The 25,884-nt window shown below is 51.0% G+C and overlaps 2 protein-coding genes across 3 annotated transcripts in view; one reads left to right on the top strand and one right to left on the bottom strand.

Annotated features, from left to right (window-relative positions):
• Positions 1–8,459, top strand: part of NEK6 (NIMA related kinase 6) — an 86,411-nt gene extending 77,952 nt beyond the window's left edge. For both annotated transcript variants that reach the window (XM_047069280.1, XM_047069270.1), the window contains exons 9-10: positions 3,309–3,422; positions 6,861–8,459. In XM_047069280.1, coding sequence (XP_046925236.1) covers positions 3,309–3,422; positions 6,861–6,971 — 225 coding nt within the window. In that variant the 3' untranslated portion in view covers positions 6,972–8,459. The remainder of the gene's footprint in view (positions 1–3,308; positions 3,423–6,860) is intronic.
• Positions 8,460–9,451: 992 nt separating this feature from the next.
• Positions 9,452–25,884, bottom strand: part of PSMB7 (proteasome 20S subunit beta 7) — a 59,019-nt gene continuing 42,586 nt past the window's right edge. The window contains exons 7-8 of the mRNA XM_047069292.1: positions 12,611–12,762; positions 9,452–9,692 (exon numbers count right to left, since the gene is read on the bottom strand). Coding sequence (XP_046925248.1) covers positions 9,581–9,692; positions 12,611–12,762 — 264 coding nt within the window. The 3' untranslated portion in view covers positions 9,452–9,580. The remainder of the gene's footprint in view (positions 9,693–12,610; positions 12,763–25,884) is intronic.

Consider the following 25,884-nt stretch of genomic DNA (forward strand, 5'->3'; position numbering starts at 1 on the left):
CCGCCCGGGACGTTGGGGTGAATCAGGGAAATCACGCTAGGCCAGTCCCTGCCTGGCTCTGTGGGAGGAAACTGAGGCTCGGAGAAGTGGAGAGACTTCCCAGGGTCACACAACAGGAAAGTGGCCAGGATGGGCGCTTGTCCCCAGGCTGCCTGTCAGAGCCCACTCCCCTGCGGACAGGAGCCAGGCCCTGGCCACGCAGGACGGGCAGGCCTTCTGGAGTAGGCGCCCCTGGCGGAGAAAGGGACCCGGGCCTCTGCCCAGAGCCCCTAGGAGACGAAAGACCAGGTTGTGAGGAGCCAGGACCCCCAGGTGACTTCAGCAGCCTCCCCGCTGTCCCAGAGATGCTGGGGCTTGGCCTTGTTAGAAGGCCCGGGGCTTTGTTTTCACTACAGTCCGGCGGACTGCCCAGGCTCTGCGGAATTTATTTATTTACACGAGAGCTCAGCTCTGAAGCACGAGCTGAAGGAATGGGCTCATCCGGTGCCAGCCTCAGGATCTTCGGCGGGGGACCTTCTCACAGCAGCCTCAAGGGACTGAGACCCAGCAAGAAAGCAGTCGGGGAAACAGACTAAGAATCAGCCGCCCCTGGCACAGAGGCGCGTTTGGAATCATGGCTTGACCCAGAGCGTGCTCCGGCTGCCCTTTACCTCGTGGCGGAACAGGGCCGCAGACCGCTTGGTGATTGGCCTCTGGGAGACACTAGGTGACAAGATGGGTGTCGGAGGCCCCGACAGAGCAGGAGTCAAAGGCAGTTGCCCTTCTTCCTGTGACATCTCAGATCGCACACCAGTCTCTCCGAGCTCCCCCGGCGGGGGCGAGTGCCGGCACTCTCCCAGGTCCCCGGTCATGTGTCATCCCGATAACACCACAGAGGGACAGTTCTGCATTTGAGGAGCAGCGCTGAGAGCCACGGCTCCGGCAGCCCTGACAGACAGCCAGGATCGGCCCCAAACGGCGATTCCTCCTCCGCGGTGCCCGTGCAGACGTGGGTGGTCGCCGGTGCGAGGATCTCGTCGTTCGGGGTAATCGTTCTAATCCCAGCCTTTCAGGCAGCCCGAGGTTCCTTCACAGCCCAGTGCCCTGATCCGGGTGGAAGGCCCAGGGCCCGCAGCTGGAGGGGCAGCGGTGGGGGGACGTCGCTGCCACTAGAATCTGCCTGTGTGGATGGAGAAGCCGCTGTCAGCGGGGAGGCCAGGGGGGAGGGCTTCCCTGGTGGAGCCGCTGCCGACCCCGGTCAGGCCTGTGTGGGAGGGCGCCGGAAAGGAGGCAGGGCTGCGCTGAAGGCCACCAATTTCTGGGGCCCTTTTGGACTCCTAAACAGCAAGGTTCGTGCAGACCAGGTTGGCTCGTCGAAGGGCTTCGCCAGCCTCCCAGCTCCAACACATGGAAAGCCAGGGCCTGTGTTAGTGGACCAACATTTTAAATGTCCTTTCTACTCTGAGCAGAAACACTTTCCAGGAAAATCTGTCTTAATCATCTAGCCACGACTCGCGGGGCACGCAGATCACCCCGAGTGACCGCCCCAGAGCCTCAGCTGCTCTCCGATGTGGCAACAGATGTCCTTTTGAAGCTGCCCAATTAACCCTTTGCACCCGAGGCTCTCATTTTAACTATTGGAAACGCATCACCCGAGCGATGCCATTTTGCACACTCAGTGGTAAAGCCAGCTCCCCGTCAGGCTGGCGGAGCCCGCGGCGGGCAGGGCCTCCACGTACACAGCCTTCCCTGCCGAGGACCAGGGCCACTCCCCGCAGCCCTCCTCAGGGGGGGTCGGAGTCCCTGGTCACGGGAGGAGGGGTGAGGCCGGCCCTAAACGTCCACCTGAAAGCTCGAGCGTGGCCCAGGCACCTGGGCGCACAGGTGCCGCCCCGGGCGGACGCCTGGACCGGGGTCAGAGGAAACCAGTCTCCAGGTCACGCTCGGCTGCTTCCCCAGAGGCCGTGTGTAGACCCAAGGATGCTGCCTGGGTCTGAAGCCCCCTGGGCCCTCCTGAAGGAGGCCGCCCTGCCCTGGGGGCCGCCAGACCTGTTCACGGGGGTGAACAGAGGATGGGGGGCAGACCGGGACACTAAAGCTAGTGGGCACCCATAAACCCAGCACCCATGGGCTCCTTCCTGCCCTGAGATCGCGCTTGCTGGCCTGTCCTCCGGGGCCCGAGGACAAGTGAGGAGTCCTCGGGTAGCCCAGTGCCCCGGCCAAGGAGTCTGCACCGAGTGGACTTGGCAGCCCGGCTCCTCGAAGGGAACCGAGGCCAAACGGACGGGCAGGCACAATTACCCAAGGGCACTTCATTAGCGGGAGGCGTTGGGCCGTCTCTCGGCGGCAGGCGACAGTGAGTGGGAGTGACAAGAAGCACTTGAATCCCATCGTGGATTAATCAGCAGATGGGGCCGGCGGGCCCTGCGCTGGGCCGCCACGCGGCTGCCTGACGGAGCCGCCCGTAGCTCCCACGTACCCCCTCTGAAGACACCCCGCCAGCAGTGCCCTGAACGGTCGGGGTGGGGAGTCCGGGAAGCCTCAGCTCCTGGCACCTCTGGTGCCAGCTACGCCTCACCACCGCCCTGTGCGTGGAGCGTCTTTCCGTTTTATGGACGAAGAGACCAGAGGGCAGAAGACAGAAGACGCAGCAGGTAGAGGCAGAGCCGGGCACTTGCTTCCACCCTGGAGCTTCTGCCGAGTGGAGGGTCCCAGGCCCCTGCCGTTGGCGGCCAACGGCCAGCCTTCTTCCTCCCGCCCCTCCTCCCTGATGATGTCTGGGCGAGAACCCTGAACTCGCAGCTAGCGAAATAGCCAGCATGCAAACCAAATCCTTACCTCCCCACCCCCCCCCCAACACGCTAGTCCTCGGGTAAGTAATTCCCTGAATGTACTCCTCGGACATCCTCCCACGGGTGTCTTTGGAATTGCTTCTTAGAAGTAGGAGACAGGGTACCAGAGCGGGCCTGCTGGGCCCCGATCCCGGTGAACAGAGCCTCTTTCCGTCTGCCGGCGCGGCACACACGGCCAAAACTCAGGCCTTGGGAGCTGAGGTGTGAGGCGGGGTGTGCCTGCGCGCGGCTCCCCCCGCCTCGTTGCCCTTCGGGTTTTGTCACTGAAACCTTGTGCCGCTTGCTTTGCTTATAAGACAAGGATCACGTTAAAACTGCTGCTTTCTATTGAACCCCAGCTTCGTTGGGGTTGTGAAGACAGCCTGCCCGACAGTCGCAGCAAGGACAGAGAAGGACCGTACAGCCATCCGGAGCGGACCCTCTTGTCCCCGGACCTCAGGGCTGCAGACTCATGCCTCTCACCCTCTCCCCTTGCAGATGGCAGCTCTCCAGAGCCCCTTCTATGGAGATAAGATGAATCTCTTCTCCCTTTGCCAGAAGATCGAGCAATGTGACTACCCACCTCTCCCTGGAGAACATTACTCTGAGAAGGTGGGTTTGCTGTCACCAGACCTGGGGACTCCAATGGCCAGCAGTGGCTCACGAGCAGAGGCATCTTGTGGGGTTGAGCGGGGGTTCACCTCGCCGGGTGGACATTTCTGGGAAAGCGACTCAGCAAGGGGGCAAAGTAGATTAGTTTTACGGGAGAGGTTTCACAGACACCAGTGTGGGCCCCCAGCAGCAGGCTGTGGCCTGCCCACCGGCACCGAATCCAGCAGGAGCTGGCCGGGGAGGCCCCGTGGGCACACTTCTGCCCATTTGGCTCCCAGCCCCGTGCTTGAGTGGGACGCTTGCTGCTGCGGGTCGCGGAGACGGGCTCCACGTGGTGTCGGACAACAGGAACCAGATGCGGAGGCGGGAGGCGGCGGGGCCTTGGCTTGCCCCGTAGCCCGGCCGGCCGGCTGCTACTCCGCTCCCACGACCGGAAGCCACGGCAAGCGGACTGGTCTCCCTGCTGTCACAGACCTGAGTCACACCTTGGGTTCTTACCATCAGCGTTCTGCTCTGGGTGCAGACGGACAGGTCTGGCATTGGGTCGTGCCAGCTACTGGCTGAGTGTCCCCTTTCTCAGGTCCGTCTTCTTGAAAATAGGGCTAAGATTTCACCTTTGTGAATCAAATGTGAAGATGAAAGGGCAGGTTTACGACACAGCCTGGCTGAGGGCATAGACAGATGTGTTCACTTGCACGCTCCCTTCACCGCTCTCGGGGGAGTCCCTTCTGAGTCTCCGTTTCCTCGTCTGTAACGTGGCGACGATCCTAGACTCTACCTCACAGGGTCGGCGTAGGGATGAGGGTAATGCACGTGATGCGCTCAGTTTAGCACCAGGCTAACACTGACCGGAAGCTACTGTCACGGTAACAGCCCACGTTTATGACTTACCGTTGAGTCCTCCCCGCTCCCCAACTCCCATTTTACTGAGGAAACCGAGACACAGATAGGTTAAAGTAACTTTCCCAAGGTCACGTAACTTGCGAGCGGTGGAGGCAGGATTTGAACCCAGAGACTCCACCCCCAACCACTGTGCCAGCGTATCTTGATGGCACATCTCTCCAGTACCCAGGTGTCCAGCTGGGATGAGGTGCCACCTGTGCAGCTCGCTGCGATCCCCATCCCGAAGGTTCTGAAAGGGGCAGCCCTGGTCTCCCAGGGGCTTGAGCTGCAGAGACCAGGTCTCCCAACGTGCTTGAACCCCATGTCCAGGCAGGCCGGCCAAAAGGGTCGTCAGCCACCCTTCTCTTGGCAGCCTTCGTACTTAAGGCCGTGCTCACTGGCTTTGCACGCTCCCAGAGGAGAGAGAGAGGACCAGGAGTACACATTCCTTGGGTTGTTCAGTACACAGTCTCATGGCCTTTGCCTCAGTGGTTTACAGAATTCTTCTACGTATCGTTGGAAGAAGTCAAAGTGCTCTGGAGTGGAAGTTGGCAGGAAAGGAAAAATTCGATTTCTTAACCAAGTTAATAGTTGCATTTGGTTTTTCTTTTCTTACCTTTTTTTTTTTTTAAGTTTATTTTTGAGAGAGAGAGAGAGTGTGTGCGTGTGTGTGTGTGTGTGAGGGAGAGGGAGGGGCAGAGAGAGAATCCCATGCAGGCTCCATGCTCAGCATGGAGCCCGACAAGGGGCTCAATCCCATGACCGCGAGATCATGACCTGACCCAGTATCAAGAGTTGGATGCTTAACCATCTGGGCCACCCAGGGGCCCCTCTTTTCTTACCGTTTTAAATTGGGAGGGGTGCCTGGATGGCTCAGTCAGTTAAGCATCCGACTTCAGTTCAGGTCATGATTTCACGGTTCACAAGTTCCAGCCCCGTGTCGGGCTCTGTGCTCAGAGCCTGGAGCCTGCTTCAGATTCTGTCCCCCCCGCCCCCCCGCCCTCAAATAAATAAATAAACAAACAAATAGCATTTTCAAAACTTTAAAAAATAAGTAAATGAACAAATTTGGAACTCTGTACCATTTAGAAGCTTAGGCTTGCAATTTGGAGATCACAACTTCTCTCTGCCTTCCAGACAGAAGCTGAAATGAATGAATCTGCTGAGTAAAGCCCTCAGCACCCTTCCCTCCCAAGTCCATCATTCCAACTCCGTGACCTCGTACTCCCCAGGGCATCTGGCTTTCACCTCGTACACCCAGCATTTCTAGGCAGTGTGTTAAGGAGAGATGCTTCTTAGCACCGGAGTCACTCAGTACACCTCACTTTTGAAGTTTACATCACCTCTTAGAAATGGGTATAAAGACACTTTATTGTCTGTTTCTCTTGATTTCTGAAGTTTACCAAACTTGCTCTTCTTGCCAACCGCACAGTCCACTCACAGAGGAGTAACTGGGAGTCACAATGACTTTACCCTGATGTGTTTTTCTTGGGTACGTTAAGCTGTCAGGGGCCAGCCGCCACCTTCCCCTGACTGCCGTCGGGCTCTGAAAAGTACGTGCTTGTCGTGGGCAGCCTCAGACTCCAGGCGTGTTGGGCTGACCGCAGACTCGGCCTCAGCGCCTGTCCGGGGGGCTTCCCGGTGCCGAGAAAGCAGCGGAACCCCAAAAAGGCGGCACGCGGATTGGAGGAGATGCTCCCAATGCCCGACCCGGAAAAACCTCGTCTGCACCCCGAAACACCTCAGGTGTGAAACGTGGAGCACGTACAGTAGCCCCGGGGCCTCCGCGTGACCCCTCCGCCCTCCCCAGACTCCCTCAGCGTGGCCACCGAGTCCGCACGAGCCCCCTTATTGAGAACCAAGAGTCTCTCCGCCGTTGCCCCCGACCCCAGGGCCGGCCAGCCCCTCCAGCACCAGGTATTTAAAAGTGCAGCGAGCCCAGTGATGCAAGTTGAGACGTAGGCTTTTTAAGGTCATTATTTTAATTACCATTAAAATAATTGGCACTCTGGCTATCAGAAGAACGAGGCGATCAGAGGCTCAAGGCGCCCCTCCCCCACCCCGAGGCAGGAGCAGCCTTCGGTGTCTGTATAATTAAAAGCTCTGTCTTTCATGAGCACAATAAAGAGGCCAGGGGGTGGGCAGACTGCAGCCCTGCTGCATGTTAATGCATTTATTATCATCAATAAGCCCTCGCCTTGAGTTTTGTCCTCTGGTTTGGGTATCCGCATGACCGACAGCACGCGCGCGCGCACACACACACACACGCACACGCACACGCACACAGCAGCATGGGCAGCTGGAAGTTCACGATTGTCTGGACGTACCCGCTCGCGAGGTCTCGGAGCATGGCCTTCGGGGCCGGACAGGCGCAGGACTGGTCTCGGCTGGCTCTCCGCGGTGGCCGTGCCTGCACACCCGTCACTTACCGGAAGTGCCAGCCCTCACCCCCCAGAGCCGCGAGGGTTGAAGGAGTCGAGACAGGTCAAGTGCCGGCAGAGCCTCAAGAGGCTGCTGCTTCCTTACAAATAACACGCAGCGTTCTCTCTCTTACAGTTGCGAGAACTGGTCAGTATGTGCATCTACCCCGACCCCAACCAGAGACCGGACATCGGATATGTGCACCAGGTTGCCAAACAGATGCACGTGTGGACTTCAAGCACCTGAACGTGGACGCGGCGTGCCTTATCAGAGCCGCACCACTTTGCCTTACTTGAGTCTTCTCTCCAAAGTGGCCGCCTGGTAGCCTAGATCAACTAAGACAAGAGGGTTCAGCGGGTTCCCCGAGGGGGCCGGGCTTTACAGCAGATGCCGAACGCAGAGCAGCTGGGGGGAGGGGCACTGGTCACACGTTAACCGGTGGTCAAATTCGAAAGTCCTTTCTTTAAACTTTTGTGGACAATCTCAGCTGGGTTGTTACCAAGGGTGAGTGGTTGGGCGAGCCACTGACGCGCCCCATGTGTCTGGACTGTAATGTGAATCTTGAGGATAATTCCTTCAGTGACCTGTCAAGGTTTGTAAGAACAGGGGGGTTGCAGGAGACCGTGTGATTTGTAGTGAGCCTTTCAAAATGGTTAGTAGCAAGTTCGGTTTAGCTCTTAGAATCTTTTTTAAAAAATCAAGCTGTGTGCTTGCTCTGTTGTAAAAGGATAAGGTGGAAATAATTTTTTTTTAAGCAGAGTGATTTTCCTAATATTTTATCTATGTTTATAACTCGATGAATGACGATGAGGAGAACTCAGCATCTGGCACAGAGCTTCAGAAGGCAAATAATATTGGGAAGCCACGTGTGCCTTCCATGCAGTCCGGCTCAGCCGCCTTCTCCTGAACACCTGCCATGTAGCAGGCACTTCCGTCACCTGCTTCAGTGCTGGCAGGTCACTTAACAATCAGTGTTAAGCGTTGTCCTCTGTGGGAAGGAAGCATGGGGTACAAAAAAATATATATATATATATAAAACATGCCCTTGGGCTGTTCTCTGTGCAAGTTCTGGTTCTGCAACTTCCTGCCTCGACCCTGGGCATCTTCCTTAGCCTGAGCCTTAATTTCTTCATCTGTAAACTGGGACTAAGACTATCTACCTTCAGCGTTGCTGACAGAATTTGAAATAAAATCTGCAAGTTACCTAGCATCATCGCCTTGCAGACGATCCCAAAATGGTTGCCACTCCCCCCTTCACAAAACTGACCCATGGACCATGTAAGAGTTAACATACAGCTGTATTATGCGTAGGAAACCAGAACTATGTTCATTTATTTGTTCCCAAATAGGATTAACTGTGAAGACTAATTTATAAATGTGAACTTAAGGAAAACTCAAGCTCTGAAGGAAATCGTTTGCTTATACTCAAGTTAATCCTCAAATGGTCTAAGTTGTCACCCGCTGACTTGGTGACAGTTCAGCCCTCCAGCTAGATAGAGACATGCCCGCCCGCTCTGTTAGCGTTCTGGTCAGGTGGTCCGCTTGCAGCCAACTTGCTGACCAGGGGCCCAGGCCTCCCTGGGGATAAAGGACTTGGGCTGGGCCACTGCTCTGTTTCCATGTGTGAACTCTGTTCTACTGTAACACTGTCGGGTTTGAGACATTTTCTTCAGATGCAACCTTTGCTTTGTACTTGTTCTCCATGTTTGAAATAAAATGGGGTAAGAGGGGTCACTTCTGTGAATGTGTACAATTCATGGATTCGTAATTTTACAACAGCTTCGTGTGTCAGCATTTCTTGAGGCGCCTTTAAAAAACATTTCTCCGACCCCAGGCATTCTGAGTAATCTTGGAATTTTCTTCAGCTCCCCAGATAATTCTGACAATGGTCAGCCACAACGCTGCCCTAAGTAACTGCATTGTTCTCCCTACCCCTCTCTCTGCAGTTTTAACAAGGGGGGACTGGACCGAGAGTGGGTTCCTCCTGGAAGACCTTGGTGCCGGGACTCTTTCTTGTGTATCCCAGCACGCCATCTCTAGGGGAGAGTCGAAGCCCTATCTTCCGCCTCGCCTCTACCACTGAAGGTTTTTCTGATTCCACACAGGTTTTTTTAACACCTACTCTTTAAGGCTCTGAGCCTCTACTGTGTCACCCTTGGCAGAATCCGCCTCAGACCCAGATGAACTTGCTTTCTGCATGCCATCTACGTCCAACACTATGAGAGCAACACCGCCTACTCCAGAACGCTCTGGAGGCGTGAGATTTCAACCATTCAGCAGGCCTGAGTGCCTGTGAAATGATGGCATCCTACTCATTACCGACAGCCCCAAAGCGTTCCTCTGACTTCGTGAAACTGGCCCAAGTGGAGCGCACCCAGTTGTACACAGCCACGGAGAAGCAAACCGTCCACCTAACCTACCTGCATTTTCTGGGTACTTAGAACTGATCGTCTCTACTTTCTTCCTATTTGGCTGCTGAGGTAAAAGGCTGTGCTGCCCTCACCCTAAAAAAACAAAACAAAAAAACCTGGGACCGCCCTGAAGAAAGAGAAGTAGCACAAGGGGTGGGGAGAAAGGTCCATCTGACTTCTGCAACGGATGAGGCCTCATCCGCTTTCAGGAGGGTTACGTTGCTCTCACGCCTGCTTGAACGCAGACTGGCACTCGGGCCAGGTCACTGAGCCTCGGTGGCCAAGAAAACCACACGACCCCCAGACCTCAGCCACTCAGTTTGGTTTTCATTTTTTATTGGGTTTCATCAGCACACACTGCCAAATGAATGTCTTACGGGGGAGCCTCCACTGCCCCCCGTCCGGTAGAGCAGTAACCCCGCCACCCCAATCCACGGACACCATTCAGGAAGTGTCCATCGTCTGCACGGTTTCTTCCAGCACCTCGACTTCCAGGCTAGTGACCCTTTCCGTGAGGACTGCGGTGGTCCCTTTCTCACACCTGTACCGGCCAAACCTAACGGGACAGAAACAAAGGCCGAGTTAGGATCTCCTCAAGGGGCCCCACACGGGGCCGGAGCGAGGGACACGCGCTCAGGTAAGGTGGCGAACAGCCCGGACGCAGAGCCTGGCTCTCCTGACTCCCTGCTCTGTAGCCTGGGGGGGATTCATTCAGCCGTCCCAAGGCTCGCTCTCCTCGGTGCTCAAGTGCCACAAAACAGGGACGCCTGGGAGAGATGTGCATTAAAAGCACTCCTGCAGCGCACCTGGCACTTAATGGGCACTCAGATTTCCTTCCCCACCACCTTACCATCCCCAGAAGATGCTGGAAAACACTTGGTCATTTGCCTTCGAGCATCAACCTCCCAAGAGCACCTTTCAGTATCAGCGGGAAGCAGATCTGTTAAGCCGCCATCACCCCTCTCTTGTATAGAAAAAAGGATGACTTAAATGTTCTCTTGAACACTTCAAGAACATTTTAAGTATAAAAATGGCCCACAGCCGCACTCTGGGCTTGTCACTGTGGACGACACCCTTGAGCCTCGAGGAGGGTGGCCTGCTGCCTGTGGCGGCGTGGCGGATCACCGCGACGACACTCCCCACACCTCTCTCTGAGTCGACAGCGGTTTCTCTGAGCACAAGCGGTCTGTGAGATCCACATTTGAGCTGCTAATTCTCACACTGGGGCCAGGAATTACAATATCGTCAAACAGTACAAATCCAACTGTTCCTCTGGTCTGTCCCCAGCTGGGACATTATTTCTGTCAATCTGGCACGGACTAACAGAAGGCTGCTAGCTGTGCCATGACCACGTGCTCCTCGAAAATCACCCCCTCGAATGGGCACTTGTGCTCAAACAGGGAGCAGGAAGCAGAAAAAAGTGGGTGACGTCAGAGGAGCCTGAGCAGCAAAGAATGGCTGGCCGCGTTTCTGCCAAACCTTCGGGTCCCAAGGAGGGACCAGAAGCACCTTTTAAAGATGTGCCCCACCCGCCCGTGCCGGTGTGAAGACGTGGCTCCCTCCCCCAGACCGGCCCTTGGCAGCCTGTCCTCTTGGAGCCAGAGCCCCACGTGGCTGCTGCGCCCAACTCCTCCGAAGCACAACATCTGTGGGAGGCCTGGCCGCGGGAGCCGCCCCGCCACCCTGGTCATGGTGCCCGGTGTCGGCATGCAGAGAGGGCTTCCCTCCCGGAGCAGGGCTGCGGAGGGCTGGGGGCAGAGCCGAGAGGAAGGTGCAGGGCCGGGTCTGCACCTGCTCAGGCCTGAGGCTCTGCCCCCGCGCTCTCCCCCCGGACTGCCCACTCTGGGAGAGGTTCCCCTACCCCAGGGAGTGCCCCAGCGATCAGCCACTGGCAGAAAAGGTGACGGGAAGATCCCAGAGTACACACTGTCGTCACGGGGCCTGACGCCACATGGCACCTGCCTCAGGGCCCAGGCACCGAGGAGCGAGCAAGCTCCGTCTAGAGAGCAGGCTGCCCACACCTGCCACGGGCCCAGCACCTTTCACACCACCTCACTGAATCTTCACTACCAGCCGACGGGATCATTTTGTTTCTGTTCTCGTTCAGTCTCCTTTCCAGAGGAAAGCCAGCGTCTCCAAGAATTAAGATGTGCTACTGCTGAGCACAGGTTCCTTGTCCAACACAAATACTTTTCCGTGGCTCAAACATGGCTTCCGGAATCCTCACCCAGGACACCGTTCAGTCTGGATGGAGTGTAACCACGCCCCCTCCCCGAACTCTTCGCCATGGACTTGTTCAGCTCACGAAGCATCTTGCAAATAATGGGGGAGGCAGTCCATCAGGGAGCTTGGCAAAGCCAGCTCCCCCAGTACGGCGCCAGGTACCCCACAGGTCGTTAGAGATCACCTAATCTAGCTCCATCATTTCAAAGACTGGGACACTGACACGCCCAAAGTCACACGCCAGGCAACGATATTTCTCCAACCCCTGAGCGAGAACTTCTTGCTGCTGAGCTGCCCTACCCTCCATGAGCACACGGGAGTTCCCACAATGCCGAGCGCAGTGCTGGTTCTCAATGTTCTACTCTTTCCTTGGAATTAATCCCGATTTGGAATCTGGGTATGAGTAGTGAGCGTTAAAGTAAGCATTCCAGAAGGTGCTTGCCACACTCTGGGCTAGATGTGGGGCGAAACGGAAGTGGTCGAGTTTATAAATCCTGCCGTGCTGCATTCGCACGGACACGGCTGGAAGCAGCGGTCAGGAGCCACGTCGTGAGCCACGCAGGCCACAGAAGAGGCCGGGAGCCAGAGGACGGCCGGACGGCCACGGGAGACCGCAAATGAGCAGCTCGTCTGCATGCTCCAGCCACGAGGGCTGGAAACCTTCCACTTCTATTCAGCAAATCGTCTAGAACCCTGTCCCCCAGTCCGAGCCCGGGCCGCACCACCGACACACAGAGCCTGCTCGGCACACGGCCACGGGCTAAAGGACAGGGCTCCCTGGAGGGCAGGAGGCACCAGTCAGCTCCCAAGACTTTCAGAGACTCCTAACGAATGGTTTATAACTGCTTGCGACTCTTGGACCACTCTGAGAAAAGCTATGGGCTGGTTTCCCCAAAAAAATGCTTCTCACAGAATTTCATACAGAATTCAGGGGCTTCTTTAAGAGACCAGAGAAAGAACACCAGGCGATTCGAACCTCTCCCCCACAACCCTCCAGGGTAAGGCTCTTTCCTGGGCCCTGCTCTCCCTCTCCCACCAACATTTTCAAATTAAATCACTTTTCTACACCTGACAGCAAATAAAGCAAATAATGACTCACAGGTCTGTTGTGTAAGGCCGGCCCAGGGACACTGGATTTACTTAAACCTAACGTGGCTAACAGTCAAGAAAACCCAGTTGAAATGCCACGGAGAGATTGAGAGTGGCCAAGGAAGTTAGGGCCACAGGCAGAATTTCATCTCCTTCACTCACCTAGTCCCCTTCTTGTTGGGCACGGAGTACGGGCGGAGAAAGTCCAGCTTGCTCTTGCTGATGACACAGAGATCAATGTTACTTCCAGACCCCAGGTCATTGAAGATGCCAGCTGCAATGGCTTCACTCACCAGTTTCTTGGCTTCCTCCTCCTGAGAAAGAGAACAGCAGCAATAATGTCCACGGTTGCTCTGAGGGCCTGCTCGGACACCCACAGAGTGCTTTCACAGGCAGGGCACAGAATCACCTGTGAGGCAGACATTTTCCATGCCCGTTTTATAGATGAAGAAGAGATCTCACAGAACCACAACAATGTGCTGAATGTTCCTCGAATGGCAAGTGCTGGAACCAGGTGTTTCAAACCCTTTATGCACGTACCCCTTCTTCAACATGCTGCTTCACATCAGATAATCCCTGCATAACCGAGGACTGTGGGCTGGCAGACAGCAACGGGTCATCTAAAACAGGGGTCAGTACACTGTTCTTGTAAAAGGCCAGGAAGTAAATATTTTAGGTTTTGTAGATCTACTGTCTCTGTCATAACTACTCAACTCAGTCATGGTAGCACAAAACAGTCACACTCAATATATAAACAAATGTGTGTAGCTGCGTGCCAATAAAACTTTATTAACAATAGGCGGTGGGCCAGATTTAGCACATGGGTTGTAGTTTGCTAACCCCTGGTCAAAAGTGTGCAATAATGGTTGGAACCTGCCTCCAGGTAACATAATGAAGAAGTCAGTATCATGGGGGGGGGGGTGGTAGGACACACACCAAAACATTATAGTTCTAGAAAAATGGTGGCAAAGCCAAGGGCAGGACCTCTTACCCAAGAAAATCTACTGCCTTCTAATAAAGAGCCTACGAATTCACTGAAGTGACTCATTTCTTTGAATCACTCTCTCTTCTACTCATTTTAGAAGCAAGTCTAAGTCACCAACAGTTACTTAAGTGGATTAATTCATTTCTTACCCGAGAAGGCCTCTCACACGCCAGGTCCTATGCTAGAAGCTAGGGCTGAAGAGATGGATGAGGCCCCAAGGTCTCTGCCCTGTAGGGGTTTAGAGTCCGGTGGGGGTATGAGACCTAAGTAACTACAAGGCAAGTGTGATATGGGCTAACAGATAACTGAGAAGGAGCCGTGGGAACACCAGCCGGGTCAGCAAAGCTTCGGGAAGGGCTGAAAGGCCACGTGCCTGGCATGTAGAAAACAAGGCAGTAAAACAGAAGGCAGGTAATGGAGGCAGCACAGTGGGACGTGGAGAACATCAAATACAAGTTCTTCAGGCAAGAAGGACAAAAACGAACCATTCTCCCAAGGAAGGGACTCTAACCTGTGCTGCCCCTTCCTAATCCACCAGCACGTGAGTGCCTAAGCGTGCAAGCTGAACTAAAGAGCTCATCTAAATACCACCCTTTGAGAAATATCACTCCCTGCCCCAAAGGCGTCCTGAGATCGCCGAAGGGCAGATTGCTGACTTTCCCTTGCGAAAGGATCTGAGGCACTCAGGGCTCCTGCTCCTCTGCCTGCCCTAGGCCAGGAAGTGGGATTCCAGTGACATGAGCGCCCTCTACAGACTCGGAGAAGGATAGAGAGGGCTCTGCTGGAAGTGGGATCCTCAGCAACCCAGCAGGAGGAGCGGAGGGGTTATTTGGATCTTTACGCCACCAGGTTTTTTCACTTCCTGAGTGGCACCTGTGTGGGACCAACGAAGCTGGTTTATCTCGTGTGCATTTACGGCCCCGTGAGAATCCGTTCACAGAGGATCCTCTAACCAGGAATTCTCTCCTGGGGCTCCCAACACGCCAAAAGCCAGTGAAAGTGGTAGCAAAGCAAGCATCTTAGGGAGATGGCTGCTGCTACCAAACAGACAGCAAAAACCAACCAGTAACTTAACGCACTTGCTCGTTAAGCCTCATTCCAACTTGTTTCTCTTACTAAATGGCTACATTTGCACATGTGCGCATGCGCGTGTGTGTAGGGCACCTTCCTTATTCCCCTGCTCCTGACCAACCCTCTCCTCTTCCTTTCTCTTCTCTGTTGAGGATTTCCTTTGCTCTGTCATCACGGCTTTTCTCGTCACTGCTGCCGGTGCCTCGAGCCAGCCAACAGCACCCGGTGGGTGTCACAAACCCTACTGGCAGCACTCAGGACTGAATGCAGATTTGGGGGACGGGGATGGGGGAAGACTCCGAGGAAACGGAGATCTACCCATGATATCAGGCATGCATATCTAATATCCATGAATTAAACTGGGCACACAGATACCAGAATGCGACAGTGCAGAGATCACAGGTGAATCTGCCTCTATTTTGCAACTATTCTGTAATGTAAATAGATGAACTTAAATAACTTAAAAATGTACAAAATGTACTATGTATAGCTTGATTTATTGATAAATTATCGTGTGTGCTATTGTCTAAGTATAAAAGGCTTTTAAAAATTGAGAAAATATGCCTTTTAAATTCTTCTCCTCCCCACCAATTCTAGAGAAGATAATTCCTTAAGGAAGAAAATCTCACAAGCCTGCAATCTTATTTCCAGTCCCACCCCCATCTCATGTACACAGGATTGAAGCTGCCATGAAATGGAATGAACCTTACATTTTATTGAGCACCAACTACAACGTGTCAAGTGCTGAGTCAGGCCAATCATCGTTTTTACCTCTGCCCTTCACCCTCTTCTGAAGTTAGTACTGAAAAGAAACTATAGCTGAGAGGGTGAATGGCCTGCCCACGGTCACCAAGCTAGTAACCAGTAAAACAGGTCCACTGGACTTCAGAGCCAGAATGCCACAGCACCACACCAGCTCACAAGTAACCTGCTCGGCTGGGGACTGCTTGGTGACTTAGGGACAGTGGACAGCAGTTCCCTGACTTGGGGGATGTCACTCCTCAATCACCTAGGATCTTTGGAAGCCGGGGATGTTCAAGAGAAGGATGGTGGCTGCCAACTAATCTCTGGGCCAACTAGCAGTTCCTCCAGTGGTCATTTCCACAACTGGTGGGGGAGCACTGTTTCCCTTGCCCACAGACCACGCCTTACACGTTTCTATACTGTAATAATATGGTAGAGATCAGTACTAAGAAGCCATGTCTTATTTCCCATGTTCCCCACCCCCACCAAAACCTGTCAAAAGGCAAACAGGGTGAAAATTACCAAGGACTTGTTGTCTACCCGTTACTTACACAGTTAATGTCTTCAACAAATATTTAAAAGACACCTACTATGTTCCAGGAAATGCTTCGTATGTCGAAGACTGTCTTTTACCACTGTATTTCCATACTCAGAATTCTAGACACATATGCAAATATGCTACTGGGCATATTCATACTGTGTTTTCTTTATAGTGGAGTTTCACAATTAAACAACTCTTGTCTTTAACAAGTTCTACCAAATATTTAAGAATACCATCGAGAAGAACCACAAACTAAAAGCAAGAGCTGGGGAAAACACCACATTTTTATCCATCTCTGGCCCACAATAAATGCAGGAAGCACCGTTTCTTCCTTTAGGATTCATTCTTCATAGAGAAATTGCAGCTCCCTTTTCTGGAAGCCGTGGGGTAACCTGAGTTCTGAGGAGCATCTGCCCAGGGACAGCTGCTACAGAGGGGCTCTGACGAGGACCCTGCAGAGCCCGTGACCCCAGCTGGTCAGGCCCAGGTGCCATGCTCTTTCCCACTGCCAGGCCGGCGTCCTCCCCCAGCCAGCTGCTCATGGATTTACGTTGCTAGTCACAGGGGAACTTGGATTCAGTGTGCACACCAACCAGTAGGACTCATCCTGGCTTCCGGAAAAATGGCCCTCTGGCCCAATGGCTGCTTCCTTTTACTTTGAGACCCTCGGCCAAAACACCACCACCTGGTGATTAAAAGTTAATCTGGCAGAGGTGGAGGCAGAAAGACTGGGTCTGAACCCCGTTTCTTACTTACTGCTATGCAAACATAGACAAGTCACTTCACCTCTCTGAGTTTACTCTCCCCTCCCTGTAGTATGGTGATGACAAATTAGGATTTACCACAGGACTTCTGCAAGAATTAGAAATCAGGTATAGAAAGCACCTATTATAGTGTCTGGCATATAGCTGTTGCTTAATAAAAGGTAACTTATTTAATGAAGCAAGCCAGAGGGCTCCTGGAAGCACAGAGACCGTTTATCTCTAAGCAGCAACCGCCTGGACCAGACCCCAGGCCAGGAGAAGGAGGTCCAAACAAACCTGCTGACGAATCTGCACCCAGTTCTGTGAAGAAGTTCCTGTAATAATTAATCCAAGCAAAAAGCACACTCCCTAAAAGTTCAGAGAATATAAAAGGAGCACTTCCTGCTTTATGGCTACAAAGACCAAACTAACTGGGAATATCAGTCCCCCGGGCCACCCCGGCTTCTTAAATGAGATTACAATAAGAGTGATGTACTGTACTACAAGTCAGCTGTGACAAGCAGCACTTTATAGAGCTATCTGTTTGTCTCCATCACTGCATCGTGCAATGTGTCCCTCGACTCCAATGTGCAGCTCCATTTACCGCTACATGACAAATGGGCAGCACTTGTAAAAGGCACAAAGAGGTCCACGTCGGCCATGTAATGGTCACCACAGCTGTACCCGAGTGCTTGAGGGGACAAAACAGACCCCCAAGTTCATTAAACTGACCAGTAATGGATCTTTCAAAAAGTGCCTTAGGAATCGTACAGAAAAGGCTAAAATAAATAACTCAGCATGGAAGGCTAATCTGAAATGGTGTTTGATAAATTATTTATAACACAGGCGATTGTCTGCATTTAATATTGGAGCTACTAGTAGCATCTTTAAAAGATGATTTATGTGTTGTAATGCCATTAAACTTTATATTGGCCCACTGCTAGCTATAAAGTCTGCTGAGATTTAGAGAATGAGTTTTAAACTGTCACTGCAACATCATAGGAGATGGAGACTGTATTAAATCTTTACTTTAAACCTGTTATCTAGAGAGTTGCATTTTGTAGACACTCACAAACTGATAGATTACCTCGGCATCCACTATGGTGCAGGTCCAAAATAGTACTGCAAAGAAACTTTTCCACATTATCCTTGCCTACGGCTACAATTGAATTTCTCTTCTCACTTAAGTGATTTTTAGATTTGGAATGTCGCCAGAGGAAAATGCAGGTGCCCCAGCCAATGGGCACCCTGGACAGTTCAGCATCAAATTACTACCCTTTAAATAAACCCTCTACGTTCTACCATTCAGTTACGCGTGCTGAGCAGCGTTTTACATGCATTAGGGGCGGGCGAAACATTAAATGTGCATCTGATGGAAACCCTGGCACACTACTTTTAGATACGGCTTTGGAGTGTGAGAGTACCTGTGATGGCAAGCCATCCGGAACAGCTGACTTGACCTAGAACTTTTTTAAGAATTGAGAAAGAAATGCAATGAGTTATTTGCTGGGAAACTTGGCCCGTTTGTGTGACTGAGGCACTGAATGAAAAAGGAAGAAACACTCAGCCTTCTTCACGAAGAACAGGGCTGCCCTGGCTCTCCTGGCTTTGGGGTACCGCAGGTGCCTCCCTTTGCCCTCCACCCCACTGTCCCACGGGAGTCAGGGGACAGTGGCTGTCCTACCTCTGCTCCGGGGAGAGCTGTGGATGGCGACACAGCTGAACTCTCTCACAGCTTCCATCACTTTTCCTGTTTGCTAGGAAATCTGCAAGGACCATTTAGTTCATGACAGTTTGCTCCTTTACTAAAAACTAAGAATTTTAGCCAAAGAGAACTGAAGCAGTCCAAATTCATCTTGGGAAACCTGCATTATCTTTTGTCACTTCGATTTTCTCGAAACGGCAAAAACTGCTATTGCTCTGATGATCTGCAGCCGAAAAGATTACAAGTCCAGGTGTGTGGTGAGAGCCTGGGTTCAAACGAAAGGACCAAAATCACCCCGTCTCCATCCCCGGATCCCAGGCTGCTAGCATGGGGCTTGGTGCGGATGTTGACGAATGAAAACATGAAACACCAACTTCAAACGCATTCGTGGCTTTGCCAAACTCAGAGATGAAATGAGTTATGAGACAGATCAGACCAAAAGGGATAGTTCCAGAAGTGCACCAGTCCCAACTGGGGACCAGGGAACAAGAGCACTCAAAGACCCTTAAACACGTGAGAGGAAGAGGTTGAAACGTAACGTTCCATAGTGGCCTGTGGACACGCCGGGGTTCTGCCTATGCCACTGATGTGGCCTGAAGGAGTCATTTGTGGCTGATGGCTGAATAAAATTTAAAGAGCTCAAAAAAGTGTTTAAAACAGTCCCCCCCTCACAAGCAGAATGCTTCCCGCACTGTGTAACAGATGTGACGTACCCCACGTGTAGCCACATATTTTACGGTGGAAAAGGTTAATTTTTTTTCAGACTGGGCTATGTGACAAAAGCAAAGGTGTCCAAGTTTTGGTTGTGGCTCGAGCTGTTGGGGTCCACGGGGCCCGGCCCGCCGGTGTGATCCTGGGGGTTGTCAGGCATAACTGAGGTGCAGCTGGGGGGGAGCGAGGCAGTGACTGTGTCTTTAAGGTCTACAGGGTGCTGCCACTTCTTTCCCCCACAGCTGTTTGGGCACCCAGGACCCGGGTGATGCAAACAGGGAAGGACCAACCTGCGGGGAGTGCAGGAGTGATTTCAGAGGTTTTCAGCAGGGATGGGAAGGGGTGTTCACATTCAAGGAACTACCAACAACGCCACTGCCAAGCTGGCCTGTCCCAGATCACTGAAGGATGCAAGAGCCTGATCACAACTCAGGGCCAGGAGAAGAGAGGTCTGAGGCTGCAGAGCCAAAATGGGGCAGAAGCTGCCACTACGGAAAGAGAAAAGCCAGGACAGCTGGGTCACCGACGGACACGGCACTGAACTCTGGGAGCCACGGGGTGCCTGTTGGAAGAACAGAGTTAATGCCTCTGTCCAGGGGCTGCTGGGAGGAATAAAGGGACAGAAACGTCCCCGACGCACAGACTTTACAAACAGAATTGTTAGCAAGTTCTAGGGTAGAAGGAGAGGCCAGGGTGTGAGAAAACAGGGGAACCCACCAAGTCCCTGGGTCTGAGCCAAATGTTTACGTTACTTAATTAATCCTCCTCATCGTCGCCTGAGAGCAGAGGAAACTGAGGCTCCAGAAAGGCTGGCTGACGCACTCATGGCACACGGCCGTGTCTGACTGGGAGTCAGGGATGGGTGCCAGGTCAGTGCCTTGCATCACCAAAGCCTAGGTGCTCCTATCCCGCCACAGGAAAATCAGTGGGGAGCAAGAGGTCTTGCTGGATTCTGAGACTGTGAATGGAAGGAAAAACACCTAAGCTTCCAGAGGGAAAAGGACCAAGAGAGACAGGAACATATTGCTTTCTGCAAGAAGAAGAAATCAGCGTTCACAGCATATGTGTATACAAATATATATTTCCAAGGCTGCAGTGAATCAAATATAATCAGAGAAAAAAACAAGACTGGATTTAAAGAAAGAGTAAGAAATATGCTCAACAATCCTCCAAATGAAAACCAAGTTGCCCCAGGTAGTAATAAGATCTTCATAATATTTCTCTCTCTCCAGTGGTCAGTGATAACTCTGCCAATAAATTCCTGCAGATGAAAACAGAGGGGGGAAAATGAACTGAATTTGTTCCTTGGGTCACAACAAAGATAAAAAACAAGAGCCACACTCACATTGAGCCTTTCCCACCTCCAAAGTCTGGAGGACAGAAAGCACTGCAGAGTGCAGGGCACATGTGGGAAGGTTATTACAGGGCCTGTGTTATAGCACAATCCTGCTTCTAGAGTCTCACAAGGATTATGAAGGACTAGAAGGAGATCCATCGTAATACAGAGCACCTTTGTCTGAGGAAGTTTAAAGATGACCACGTACGAAGCAAATTTCAAATGATGCAAAACCTCTGAAAGAAATGTACGGGTCAGCTTGGTTCAGCAAACATTTACTAACGCCGACACTCCTATGCTCCGCAGACACTGTGCTAAACACTGGAAATAAGGTCTGAGCAAAGACCTTGCCCAAAGTGTAGAGCTGAGAAGGGAAACAAGAAGATAATCTCACTACAGGCCTGGATGGCTCAGTCGGTTAAGCATCCAACTTCTACTCAGGTCATGATCTCGCAGTTAGTGAGTTTGGGCTCCGTGCTGGGCTCTGTGCTGACGGCTCAGAGCCTGGAGCCTGCTTCGGATTCTGTGTGTGTGTGTGTGTGTGTGTGTGTGTGTGTGTGTCTCTGCCCCTCCCCCACTCACACTCTGTCTCTGTCTCAAAAATACATAAATATTAAAAAATTTTTATAAAAGAAGATAAGCTCACTACAATGTGGTAAAGAAGTCTTAAGAGGCAGGCCTGATGGGAGAACTATAGGTACAGAGGTGTCAAGGGGCTCAGGTGATGAAGACTGGGCTGAGTCTTGACATACAAGTAAATGATAGCCAAGCCAAGGGGCAGAAGTGATGGAAGGAGTAAAACCATGACAGTGGGGAGGAGGAGAAAGGTGTGGTCAGGTAGGTAGTTCAGTGTGGCTGAATGCCAGAGAACCTCACGGGCCCTGCATGTGAGGTGGTGAGAGGAAGTGGAGAATTTTAAGCCGGCAAATGATGTAGTTAGGTTTGAGCTTTACGAAACTGCAACCCAGAAGCAGGAGGGGAGGAGAGGCCAAAGCAGGCGAAAGTGGAGCAGGTGATTACAGCGTTCTCAGTGAGATGGCGGTGGGCTGGCAGGGGCAGGGAGAGGGACCATCAACAGCACTGGGAGGCTGGCATGGCGAAGAGGAAATGGTGGTCAGGTGGGAGTGCAGGAGACGGGAAGTGGAGGGTGCCGCCCGGACTTCCAGCATCAGTCACGGGCACTGACCCAACTCTCAACAAACTCGGCCACCACAGAAAGGCCTTTTATAACTTCCTGGCAGCCGTTTTTCTGGTAGGTTGATGGGAGGCAATGATTAACTTAAATTATATATTCTAGGCACCAGTAAGCTCCTGCGGTAGGCACCCCTAACAGGTGTCACCAAAAACAGACAAGATAATGGTAGAGCCAGTAAAAGCTATTGTTCTGAAAAAAAACCAAAACATTTGCCAACTTTTAGATGCCACTTCATTGGTGGCAGGGGCTCTCCAAGTATGCTTGTCTGGCCTCTGGAGTGTGGCAGAAAAAGTATGGGGGTTCGTCAACTGTGGGGGCAAGAGCCAAAAGAATGTGAAGTTCTAAGGGAAAATCGTGGTCATGAGGTTTTGGCCGTGTGCAAAGTAAAGTTATAAGGAAGTAAAAGTGAACAGACCTAAGTAAAGCAGACAGCAGATGGGGGAGTTATGGGGCAAGAGGTGGGTGGAGATCGTGCGGAGCTACCAACTCAGACGCTCCTCCTGAGGCTCCCGCCTGATCACCTTTTCCCGGGATCCCAGGCACACACGGCCTTCAGATACCCTCTCAGTTACTTAAGGTTGTTAGGAGGGAGGGAGGAGCCGCGGCAAAGAATTTAAGAAAATGAAGACCCAGGAGATCCAAGTCCTGTTACTTATGAACTATGTGACCCTGGTGGTAAAGTCAACATTTTTAAGTCCCAATTTCCTCATCTGCAAAAGAGGCCTAAAACCATCTGGCACCGGGGTGGTCATAAGGATTAAACCAACGTACTCTATGCACAGGAGAAACTGCTAGCACAGTGCCTGATACACAGGAAATCCATGATAGATGCTAACCTGATCTAATTCTCCCCCTTTCTCTAATGTTCACAAACACCGCTACCAAAAGCCTAACTCGTGCAGAACTACTGATGCAATGGGCAACGGATCGTAACTCAGTACTCTGCTTTTTCAACCCCCAGTTCGGAGCAAATCAATTATGAGTAACCATTATACTAAAAATGAAATTCAAAATGATGCCATAAAACCCTGTGTTCACATGAACACCTTCCATACAGAATTTATTGCCATGTCAATAAGAACTGTACTAAGTAGCACATTTTCACTTATTGTATTTCATTAGAAATTATATCCTAAAAGAAAACAGTAAAAGAACTTACATTACTGTGTGCAGGCACCGTGCCAAGTGCATTCTTCCACTTACTATTCCGAATAACCCTTTAAGGTAGAAACAATCCTTACGTCCAATTTACAAATCCAGGAGACAAAGGCTCAGACCGGGAAAAGGACTAACCCAAAGGCACATGGCCAACAACAGAAGGTCTGAGATTCTACACAGTTTTGTCGGACTCACAAGCCCATGTTTATTTTTCACTCAAGACGAGAACCTCAGAACAACTGGTCTCCAAAATCAATAATGATGCTCGCCTAATCCTTAGGTGTAACTGATGACCGCTCACGGGTTCACCTTTTTAAAATAGTTCACTTCTAAAATTCTTCAAAGCTGCAAGCTTACATAATGCCACTCAATCATTCCAGCAATTCATCGTGCTTGTTAACAATTGGTAAAACTAAGAAAATCCTGATGAATTTCTCTAATACAGAATGTACACTCCTCAAACTCCAAAACAACAGCCTATCGATTCACCACATCAGTACTACATTCAAAGGTTTTCCTTTGCCTACATGGATAAAACCTCTCAGCAAACAGAATGAGTCAAATTGTTTTCCAACCACCCAGTATATCAAAAAAAGATACCATTTAACTTTATTTTCCCATCAGGCCACGGTTTGATTATAAATCTTAACCAAAACTGATCAAGAAAGGCAAGCGCAGTTTCATTTTCTTTTGACATTTCAGGGCAAGTAGTAGTCAGAGGATAAGAGAACAAACTTTTGTTAAGCTGAGTGCAATTTACAAACCAGGGTCCTCCTAAGAGTACCCTCAAGTACTGACTTAAGCCCATTTCACGCCTGGATTTTGGATTTCATACACTGGGGTTCCAGGGGTTACACAAGAGGCAAAAATCAATCTTCGCGCCCAGACATGCACTTTCCATCGTGCCTCGTTTTTGCTCCTCTGTCACCCCTACTCAATTTACCTCAGTTAAAAGAAATCACTGTACTTGTCAAGGAATCAAAGTCAGTGAGTCCTTAAATCTCTTCAATATTCTGGTATCACCGCAGTTCCAAGTTTAGAAAAACCATATTCCAACGTTATGACAGGGTGACAACGACTCCAAGCGCGACTCTGCTCTACACGCTGTCCGCCGCAAACAGTTTCCAAAATCTGTACTACCGGGTAGAATTTTAAAATATCAATTTAGCACAACTTCATACCATTTTCTTATTTTTGTTTCCACACAGTTTCAGGGTTAGGGGAGAGCAGTATAAATTACCTCACAGAAACCCACAAGTAACATTACCCGTTAAGGTTAAAACTTTAACTACCTTCCTGAGGTATGCTGCTGGGGTCTCATTACGGCAGGTAATCTCACATTCCACCATGCACAACACACTAAGTACCAGCATCTCCCAATTACACTGCCACGTAAATCTCAAAGGACATTTGAAAAGTCTACGCAGCTCCTGCACCCACTGCCGAAGCACAACCACCTCTAATGGAACGTGGCAGCTTTCTACACTAAATATTCACACGCAGGGACAGGGATGCTAGGCTCGGCCTTATCCCACACTGAAGAGCGGATGCTAATTAAAAGGCCACACTGACTCAGGAAATGACCGCCCAGACAACTCTGGACACCGTCTGGAGTTTCGTTTTCCTATTTCCAAATATCTTCAGCTGTCCAAACTTCCAGGGTTATACAACTGAGAAAAAGTTACAGCAGGAACCTCTCCCTACCCTGCACCTTTGTACGTGACATGATGCCCCTTGGCTGGATGGTCTCTCCTTTTCTGCAGGCTCCCTGTCCCACCTCTTCCTCAAACCCCAAGACGAAAAAATTCAAGCAAGGAGTCACATGTGCTTTGAGGTCATCTTAAAGTACCGAGACAGATCCCACCAATTCCCCTCCTGTGTTACCTCTGTGCCCCCCTTAGATGTTGCATTCTTGTGCTTTTCATGCCCTACTTTCAGTAGTGGCTCGTAGGCCTGTCCGCCCCACTAAGTTATAAATGTCGCTAAGGAAGGGACCATGGCTCATACCCAGGCACAGAGCTTGGCACCCATTCGGAGATCAAAATACGATTTAGGTGAACGGAACATAAGGCCACCCTTCGCATCTCTGAATGAGGCCCGCGTCTCAATACTTTCCAAGGTTTCTCATGGTGACTCAATGGGGATATAAAAGAGGTCCTTCTGATGACGTAGGTACCCAGAAACTTCTCGTTTCTTCCCGCACTACCCTTCCGCCTTTGCCAATTTTGGTGTTTTTGAGAAAGCACCATTTTTTAAAGCCTTCATAACAACAGAAGGTATCCAGGGTATATTCGTTCTGACCATAATCATCTGGCTATTTTTGGAACAGTTTTTACTTCAGCTAGCAAAACCTAGACTAGGCTGTGATGCAAAAAAACAAAACAAACAAAAAACCTGTCATAACTGTAGTAATGGCTTTGAGATATCTCATCTAAGCCAACTTTACTCTCACGCCTCTTAAAAATTGCTAATCTCTTCAAATATTGGCAGTTCCATTTATTCAGATCTTCCGATACATAATATTTGCTGATTTTCCTCCTTGAGTTGATACAGATATATGAAGAGTGTGAAACAAAACTTCTGTGCCCATGCAAATTACAGGGGCATTATTAAATTCCCATCCACTCTAGATCAGAAGGTAAAACTAGGACAGCAGCCCATGAAAACCTCCCAGCCCATGAAAGCTGACAGATCAACTGCTCAAGTTCCCCTACTCTTGTGCACAGCGGTCCCATTTAACATTTAAGTATCTGGGGCACCTGGGTGGCTCAGCTGCTCGAGCATCTGACTCCAACTCAGGTCGTGATCTCACACTTCGTGAGTTTGAGCCCCGCATCAGGCTCTGTACTAACAGCTCAGAGCCTGCAGCCTGCTTAGGATTCTGTGTCTCCCTCTCTCTCCACCCCTCCCCCTCTCGCATGCTGTCTCTCAAAAATAAATAAACATTAAAAAAATTTAAAAAACATTTAAATATCTTGTGTAAGTTTACCATCTTTGTTTTATGTTCATTTACATGTATAACGTAAATGTACACAGGTACCACATTTAAATATTTAGCCCCAAATGTTCTTTTACACTTCATTTTTCCACAGAGCTATTTCATTTAAAAAAAAAAAAAAAAAAAGATGAAACTTTCCTAAAATTCTTAATCACACTGAGTGTATATGAGCGAATGTGTAATGTTTGGCTGCTTTGCACACCCACAAGCCCACCACCTCTCCCCCTGTCTGATATCACACACCACACA

The sequence above is a fragment of the Lynx rufus genome, unplaced genomic scaffold (genome assembly GCF_022079265.1).
Source record: "Lynx rufus isolate CCGP_SWC_20201006 ecotype Redwood Valley unplaced genomic scaffold, mLynRuf1.p SCAF_10, whole genome shotgun sequence".
Taxonomy (NCBI): Eukaryota; Metazoa; Chordata; class Mammalia; order Carnivora; family Felidae; genus Lynx; species Lynx rufus.